Source organism: Sipha flava, unplaced genomic scaffold (genome assembly GCF_003268045.1).
Source record: "Sipha flava isolate LNK unplaced genomic scaffold, YSA_version1 244_pilon_pilon, whole genome shotgun sequence".
In the NCBI taxonomy this organism is placed as follows: Eukaryota; Metazoa; Arthropoda; class Insecta; order Hemiptera; family Aphididae; genus Sipha; species Sipha flava.
In genome coordinates, this window is record NW_020272892.1 from 24,406 (window position 1) to 34,489 (window position 10,084).

General features: G+C 25.2%; 1 protein-coding gene across 2 annotated transcripts; it reads left to right on the forward strand.

Moving 5' to 3' along the window:
* Positions 1-2,049: 2,049 nt before the first annotated feature.
* Positions 2,050-8,135, forward strand: LOC112684179 (adenosine 3'-phospho 5'-phosphosulfate transporter 2; the record flags this gene model as incomplete). 2 transcript variants are annotated; one of them, XM_025555543.1, is given in 7 exon segments in its annotated part: positions 2,050-2,500; positions 4,179-4,383; positions 5,294-5,412; positions 6,908-7,170; positions 7,382-7,572; positions 7,644-7,822; positions 7,922-8,135. In XM_025555543.1, coding segments are annotated over 6 exon segments (1,080 nt in total). In that variant the 5' UTR covers positions 2,050-2,500; positions 4,179-4,206.
* Positions 8,136-10,084: the final 1,949 nt, after the last annotated feature.

A 10,084-nucleotide genomic window follows, 5' to 3' on the forward strand; every position in this document is an offset into this window, starting at 1 on the left:
TCTAAAGATTTAACAATTATTCAGTATAGAGATATCCCAATTCTCCTGAATGATAAGAAAAAAATCTAATATTTTAAAATTTATAACTGCCAATTTAAAAAAAAAGCATAAAATCCACCAACTGTAACACCAACCACTAAGTAACAAAAAAATTTCCTAATTCAAATTTAAATATTAATAATAATATAAATTAATTATAAAATAATTATTATTATTTAGAAATCTGAACTTCAAATAATAAATAGATACCACAGATATATAAAACAAAAACAATTGTTTTATATATCTGTGATAGATACTAAAATATATGTCCTATGATTCTCAGTCTTAAACCCATATAAGTTAGTTTGAGACACATATGTTAAAATTTTAAAATGTTTCTAATAACGAGCTACATAAATTATATATTATGTCATTGAAACTTGATATTAAGAATTCTTACCACGTCCAAAACACTGAAGTAGGTACTTTACTATATTTGTTACTGGTGAAAACAAGAACATATTTATTAATGGAAGATAAATTTTCAAAATATATGAATTTCATTTCAAAAAGATAACTTTTATATTTTATGGTCAGAAAAGATCCAGGCTGGATCAAGGTTAGGAGGCATCAAACTAGGGAGGCATATAGCCCGGGTCAATAACGGGCCGCAAGCAGGGGCGTATTTAGACTTACTTACAGGGGGGGGACTCAAATTATTTCTTTAATTCAGGATCAAAATGTACAAGTAAAATTTTTGGTAATATTTAAATCAGATGAATCCTTAATATTTGTGTTTTTTTTTTTAATCTAATACCGGCCACTTAAAATCGACTTTTGTGTAGTTCTGTTTTAAGCAGGACTTCAAACCATAATAATTTTTTGTAATTAATGACTATAGTTCATCTACCATATTATTTGGTTTTAAAAACTGATTAATATTGATCTTATATTTTATAGTTTTTTAAAACCGGTTTTCAATGTAAAAAACCTGTAAATTTTGTTCTTTTAAAAAAATATATTTTTTTATGACAATTCTATACCTCAGACAACAGTGGCGTATTTAAGGGGGGTGATGGGGGCAATCCCCCTCCGAGAATTTTTAATCTTATATAAGTAATGGGTATTTTATTAAGAAACAAAAATTATGATTTATCTTGTAGTATTACCATTGATTAAATATACATAGATAGCCCATACAATGATAATGTATGGAAGCTCCCAATAACCGACCGAGGGAGCCAGAAATCTAGTAATATGGGAGCTAGACATCAAAGTGCGCTATTTTTGTGGTCCAGTAGTCATATTATACGACTTTGATCCCAGGGGTTCCAATTTCGAATCCTGCAAAGTACAACAGATTTTTTTTTCTTTTATTTATCTTTACAATACGACTATTGACTAAGTATATCTTAAAAATTTATTCATATTGAAATAAATTAAACATGGCTGAGCATTTTTTAATTAATATATGATCATTTTAGCTGTTACCTATAACAAAATTACTAGACAATTTTCAAAAAAAGGTTATATGTTGTATTAACGACACAATTCAAAATTGCAAACATGTAAATTTAACGCAATGAGCATGATAAGCATGATAATATAAGTGTACAATTTATAAATATATTGTATAAAATATGAACAAGGTGTTATTCATGATATATCTTAAAATAGATTTTTAATATTGCCATCAGTGGCGGTTTTGGGGGTGAGGCAAGTGAGGCGCCGCCTAACCTACAATTTTAAGTAAAAAATACTATTAAAGTATATATTTTGGCCCACCGATAGCATATAAATATTCGATATTAATTTTTAACGTTTTTATGATTTTATTTGAGAAAAAATCTTCTTTGCCAAGTTTAATTATTATATTGTAAAATAATGGTAAATCATATCATTAGTGTTTATTACCAAAAATAGTGATAAACCGATAAGAAATGAATGAAAATATAAGTATTACGTAAACAAACGCTGGTGTTTCAACCGGCGGCAATGTTCCGATGACGTCAGAAGGCACCGTTCATCTCCGCCTCAGAGTATGTACTATTGTGTACATGAATTACACACACAAGCGTATGTACGCGAATGCACGCGACTATAAAATAACTAGAGTTGCGCATGCGTAATGATCATTGTGAGGCTCGACTTACATCGCCTATGAAATAAAAATAGACTCGGTATACAGGAATATATAGTCAGCCGGCATTTCAACGTAAAAACACATTATCAGTAAAGATGTTATTGTTACAATCGAGATTCGGGACAGTCCTAATTAAACCGTTGTCCGTTGTAATATCTATTGATAATAATTTTATATTTATCATTATTTATTCATTAGTCATTTCTGTCTTGACGTCTTGTACGAATATTCGCTTGTGTCTTACACTTTTTCCGTTTTCGGTGGTTTCGTCTTAACGTCTGCGTTAAAATATATGTGCGAGTGCTGATGTTTATTGTAATAAACATTATTAAATTAATTACTGTTGGAGTTATGACGTATCCAGTGACAGACGTGGTAGTTTAATTTAGTTAATTAATAGTTTTAGAACTAGACATACTTAAAAGTCCTTTTCAGGACTAGACATACCTACTTGAAAAGTCCTTTTCAGAACTAGGCATACCTACTTGAAAAGTCCTTTTCAGAACTAGGCATACCTACTTGAAAAGTCCTTTTCAGGACTAGGCATACCAACTTAAAAAGTCATTTTCAGGACTAGGTATACCTACTCAAAAGGTCCTTTTCAGGACCACCAAATTTTAAAATGCTCTGTTTATTACCTATCTATCACTTACTATACGAAACAAGTATATTATTAGCATTCATACAATTATAATTATTTTTGTTTTTTTAAATTACATTTATTGTGAATTCTAATTTTGTATGGAGGGAGGGGGGATGATACATTATGTTGCCTCACCGAAAAAATACTACCAGAACCGCCACTGATTGCCATTGGTTAATTCATATTTTGTCTATTAAAACGATGATATTACTATTTATGAATATTATGTGCTGTATATGTGTTATAAATGGGTATTAATTCGTTATAACAGTATATAAATAGTTTTCAAATATACTATTTATTTTTGACAAAACACATTTAAAACGTTTTATTTTGTAATACTGATCAATACGTGTCTGTACTTCTGTAGTTACACGTCATTGTGGTTCATGAATATTACTATCTTGTTTCTGCACAGTAGAAAATACTGTGCAGAAACTTAATTTAATTATTAATTATTTTATTTATTTATTAATTAATTTATATATCTAATTTATATATTTATATATCTAATTATATAGGTATATCTTTAACAGTGTGTCACAGGTACGCCACTGATTACACGCCATCAATAATAAAAAAAAATTTCTTTTTTTTTTGGCCCTGGGGGTGTGTAAATCGTAGACTAAAATATAGCTTCTATAACTTATAATAGCTATACAAATTAAAAAAAAAAAATTAATTCAAATAAATATTCATCTTTTACCTTAATAAATAGATAAATAGATAATCAATAAATAAATAAATAAATACTGTAAATTATATATTTGAATTAAAAAACAATCGTTTATTTAACTAGATGAGTTGTATTTTTCACCTTGTTCAAGTAAAATTGTTCCATACTCTTCAAGAATTCTATCATACCTCACCACTCTTCACAGTCAATAGCAGTCACGATGTTAGCCAGGGCGGCATTGGGACATAATTTATACATAAAACACATAAGCATAGATCTGGTAAATTTTTTGGTTTTAAATTCCTACCAGTATTAATTTGAACCCTAAACAGTTGGTAGCCCTTTTGTTTTTAGGTCTTATCACTCTGAGATATTGTGATTTGCCTCAAATGTTTATGCCGATGCCACAAATATAAATTTTTTTACTGCTTATATATTTTCTTAGCCGACACATATTAAATTATAGATTATTATTATAATATAATTTTACATATTTTAAATATATTTAAAAATTCTATGTCTTAAAAATTAAAAGTAATATTGTTTAAGTATGGTATAATTAAATTATTCATTTATAAATTTACGTTTCTTATTTAGTTGTTTGTAACTGTTGGATTTGACTTGGTACTTTTATTATTTTCTATTTACATTATAAATCACAAATATGTAATCTTTAAACTTATTTATATACTACTTATAGTGTAAAAATATTTAAGTGTCTATGTATTTTTCAGATTTCAACTTCTGCACTAGCATAATTGAATGGAATCTAAAATTGTCATTTATGATTCCGATAATAAAGAATTATTGCCTAATAAAAATGAAGAACCGCCGAGAAAACTTTTATGGGTTGATATTAGTAATTTTTCTGAATTATGGCAATTTTTAATTTGTTCATTTGTTGTATTTATTTTTTTTATTCCATATGGATACCTTCAGGTAATTTTAAATTTATTTTTTATATTTTAGTACGTTATTTTTGACAAATAAGGCTTTAAACTTAACTGTTTTATAAAATCTATTAAAAAGTATTTAAATTAAATTGCATTAGTTTCAGTTATTATTTTGTTCATATATTTTAACTGTATAAATTATTTATTTTATTTTATAGTATTTTTATGTTCACTATAAGATGTTTTAAAAAATTTAAAATATAAAAGGTTGATTATCTGTAGTCATTGAATGAAAACTGTTAGTCAAAAAGCAATTTGAATAAAATAGTTGTTTAATGGATGTAATTTAATTTTTAAGTTTCTTGAATTATTTTATTCTAAAATACAACACACGACTAAAATTAATATACAAATTTAAGAATTTTATTAACTTCAATTTTAATAAAATATGTTCTTTAAAAATATAATTTTTATTAAATAATTTATTGCTAAATTTGAATGGAAGGTGCTTAAATTTTTAATTGATTACTCACATTAAATAAAACGAAAAGTATATAAAATGTTAATTTGTACTATTTTAAAAAGTAAATAATTGTACAAAATATTAACGAGTTGTTTTAAAAAAAATGTTAATTAACTAATTATTAAATGATAATTTGAATTTAATTAAAATAAAATAAAACTAATTGTGTTACATTTAAGATTTATCAATGAAATAACTAATCAAATAAATAATTTTAACATACAATTTGAATACACTGAACCATGATAGGTACTATAAAATAAAAAAGGATATAATTTAATCAATTTTTTTTTTTCGTGTCATTTGAATATATTATAAGTTATGAATTTCTAAAACAATTTTTTTGTGATTGATTTTTATGAAATATTGACCAAAATATAATTTGCCCACACCATACTTATTATTGTAAGGTATATATTAATTTTATTTTTAGGAAGCTATATTTGCTATTAATGGATTTAAACCATTTGGTTGGTACTTAACTCTTGTGCAGTTTTTTTATTATTCTGCTTTTGGATTCGTAGAAAGTCGGTTCATCCACACTCAAAGAAGGTAATAACAATTTATAATGTTTAAATTGTTTAATTCATTCCCAATTTACAAACAGTTATTATTGTTTTATACAATTCATTTTTATAAATATAATCACAGATAATTTTAAACTATTATTTTGTATATGCAGTGGCACCACATAATTTTTCCAAGGGTGTCCAATAAGATTGTAAAATAGGCAGTCTTGTAGAGAAATTAAGTAAAAGTATTTCAATAAAAGTATTTAAATATATTTTTTAAATGCTTTCCCGAAGTATCTATATTTCCAATCAAATTCTTTCATATTAAAATAATAAATTAATTTACCATTTATAGTGAAACTTCCATGACAAAGTCTCAAGGGTATAGAAAAAATTTGTAATAGAGTGGAATTCGTTAAATTAAATTACCTATTTTTACATTATTACTCATATCAACTAACAATTTCATAAAAAAATTGGAAATTTGTTTTATTTCTATTTTTCAATTAGATTTTAATTCTGATTTATGGCTTATGGAATCACCGAACAATTTTATTTATTGCAAAATATGCAAGATATGAATATATTTTTAAAATTCTTTTACATTTTATGTATGATTATAATATGTATGATAAACTATGTTATTACAATTCTTCAAGTATTTAAAATTATCTATGTGAATACTTATTTTAAATACTTTTAAAAACAGGTATCTGTGTCTTTATTTTAATATTTTCTAAGAGTATCTTTTACAAGACTGAAAATAGGTGATAATACTATTTAATTTTAATACGCACAATTTATAGTTTCATTGACTTATTACCTATTCCTATTATATCTGTTTCAATTGAGAGAAATATGAATGTGTTAAAATTAATTAAAAAACTTAAGAAATACTATGAATAACTATATATATTTGTATACTTTGGCTATTAAAAAGAGAAATGTTGGCCAAATCATAGATGTATTTTCAAAAAACTAAAAATAAAACTTATAAAGTAATATAAGATTAAAGTTGTTAAATATTGTAAAATTTCTTATGACAAAATAATTTATTTTTCATCAATTTGTGTAAATTACTTACTTTAAATTAAATTTATGAAATCGAAAAGATATTTTTTTTTTTCACTTGGATATTTGTTTTGTATATTCATGCTTTACCACTGTATATCAAGGGCGTATTTGAGGGTGATAGGAAGGGGGAATTGCCTCCCATGGCTCATATTTTTTTTTTGAATATAATAGTACATTGATTTATTTAAAAAATGTGATTTATAAATAATTAAGAATATAAATTACTAGTCTATCATTATAATAGGAACATTAGCTGTATGAACTGTAAATTATTTTTAAGTTTGTATTAAAGAAAAATTAGTTTTTCCCCCCTCCCATTGCCTCAACTCAATTACACCCTTGCTGTATATATAAATAATTATGATGTAGTTGTATTACTCTATTATAAAGTATATCTAAGTTTAAAAAATATTGATGTTTTTATTTTATTATATATATATATATATAATATATTTTTTCAGGATACCTATAGTATTATATCTTTTATTGGGATTGATATTATTAGGCTCGATGGGCTTTTCTAATGCTTCTCTTGGTTATTTGAACTATCCTACACAAGTTATATTTAAATGCTGTAAACTTATTCCTGTCATGATTGGTGGAATATTGATTCAACAAAAAGTGTACAAAATAATTGATGTAATAGCAGCGTCATGTATGTGTGCTGGATTGGTATTATTTACGTTAGCTGACAGTAAAGTTTCTCCACATTTTAACATAATTGGTAAATTGTATTAATATTAATACTTTTCAATATACAAATCAGTCATAGTTTTTTAATTATGACTTATAGTAAGAAGTGGAGATCACATTCCTTTATATCTAACTCACTTAGAAAAATTTTATCCATAGCCATAATAAACAATAAAATTACTTATCATTATGTTACAAAAATAATTTTTTTTTTTTTACACATTGTCTAAATTATATTTTAGGTATAATTTTGATTAGTTCTGCATTGTTTTGTGATGCACTTATTGGTAATTTTCAAGAAAAAATGATGAAAAAACATAATGCATCTAATGCAGAAATTGTTTTGTACTCCTACTTTGTAGGATTTATATATTTACTATTGGTATTGTTGGTGAGTGGAGAACTTATAGATGGAACAACATTTTGCCTCCAGGTTATATATAATAAAAGTATAAAATAAATAATATTATTAAAAAAAAAAAAAAAAAATTTACTTCTTAGTAGAATCCAGTGACGTATGCATACATATTTTTGTTTTCCCTGTCTGGATTTTTTGGAGTTCAAGCTGTACTTTCCCTGATCAGAACTTGTGGTGCTTTAGTTGCTGTGACTGTAACTACGTGTCGAAAAGCCTTAACTATAGTTATATCGTTTTTATTATTTTCAAAGCCATTTACATTTCAGTAAGAAAATGCTTAATAATAATTTTTAAAATCAAAATATTAACTAATACTTGTCTATTATCTTTTATAATTTATTACTAATTGTTTTACATTTTATAGGTACGTTTGGGCTGGATTACTTATAGTTATAGGAATTTATTTGAATGTTTTGGGTAAAACAAATCATATTGACTTGAAAACAACCCTTAAAAATTCAAGAAATATACTTGGAAATGTAAGAAAACGAAGAAAGTCTCCAATGGTTGTCTAATAATTAAACTGTTTAATTATATATTTATTTTGCTCTTTACATTTTTTTTTTTTTTTTTTTTTTATAAATTTAAATATTATTGTTAGATATATAATATTTATTTTAATAGACAAATAAATAAATATTGAATGACATTGTATTATTATTATTATTACTATTATTATTCATAATTATCATAAATAAGTGTAATTTAATTATAATAATGGTTCTATTATTAATTCCTTCTATAAATGATGAATGAGTTATAATTATTCATTATTATAATCAGTGATACAATTAAATTAAATTAATAAATCTATTAGCCATATTTTAGTATTTATTAAAACATAAATACTTTTTCAATAAAAAGTTACTGTAAATAAAATGCATGTATTTAATAATACAAATATGAAAAGTATGATATAATCTATGGCATATATGGATTTATTAGTAACTTAAGAAGCATAATACTCTTGTACAAATTATATAACAATATATTAAATGTTTAACAATTAATTAAACAATGACAAATGAAAAAATTTTAGAAGTAACAAGATTTGTAGATAAGTGAAATTAATCAGTTCAATTTAGGAACAATGAGAAACTCATTTTCATGAATTAGAAATCACAATTTTTCTCGAGGTTTGTAGAAATATTGGCTAAACACAAGGATTTAAGGAGAAGTAAAAAATGTGTAAATTGTATTCATTGAATAAAAGATAACTTATGTGTAAATATTCATTTTATAAATTTTTTTTTTTTTTAACGCATATGACTTTCCTTCAAAAATACCTTTCCTTACTGAGTTAAGTTACAGATATTGCCATATCAGATCTTTAATCTTCCAAAAAAACTGTATTAAGATATTTAGTTCTCTTAAATGAATTGTTTGTTTTCATAGTTCAGAAATTTAACTGTACGAGTCAATTACTAATAGTCAGGGCCGCATTTAGGGGGGAGGGCACTGGCTCCGGGTGCCAAATTTTGTGGTTAAAAATTTGCTCACTTGTGAATTATTGAACTTTTAAAATTATTATTTTTTTGTTTTTAATAACAGTATCATAAAATAATGTTAATGTATTTATAGCAATATGGTTATATAAATATTAGCGATCCAGAATATTATTAATATAACTAATATTAGTTCCAAAAGTTATTGTGATAATGTCAATAAACAAAAGTTATTTATAATAATACGGCGTATTATGCTATGGCGTGCCTACTACACAAAAATAACATTGATTTTAGAATATTTAAAAGGTTCATGAGGATCTATCTCCTATATTTTCCGTGGGTAGACCCTTTAGAGGTGCGCTATTTTTTTTATTTTGCGCCGGGATGCAAAATGTCTAAATACGGCACTGTTAATAGTTTATACCAGGAATTGCCGGCCCGCGAGATTTATCAAACATTTACAAAAAAAAATAATGTATTTTGTCCCAATAAAATATTCAGGAATTCCCGCGCTACGCGGAATCCGTATTATTAACAACGTAATCGCAACAAACTGTTTGATTCATCAACAAAATCTTTGTTCTCAAGTATTATCGGTGAACCATGTTATGCAAGTAATAATAAAAACAGTGAATTCCGTTCCGTTTTGAATTACATTCAGTTAATTATTAAATTAATTACATTAATCAATACACCAAAAATTATTTTATAATAATAATTAATCCTTTTTAAAAACTTTACTCCAAATTTTTTTGTATCGGGCAAAATACTAATATAATTTTATATGTGGCCCGCAGGATCGTAATGTATTTCCAAAGTGGCCAGCAAAATCATTTGGGTTGGCCACCCCTGGTTTATACAAACAAATAATGAGTTCAAACCCTCATATGTTAGATGGTACTACCTACGGAATTCAGTGAAATTATTTCTTGAGGTACGTCCAATATATTTTTCCATATTTCTCTCATTGGCCCTTATTATGACTGCAATACGAAATTATTGGTTTTAAACAAAAAACCTGAAAGTGTCAAGGATGAAACTCGTAAGATGTAAAAACATATATATGAGCTTAGAAATAT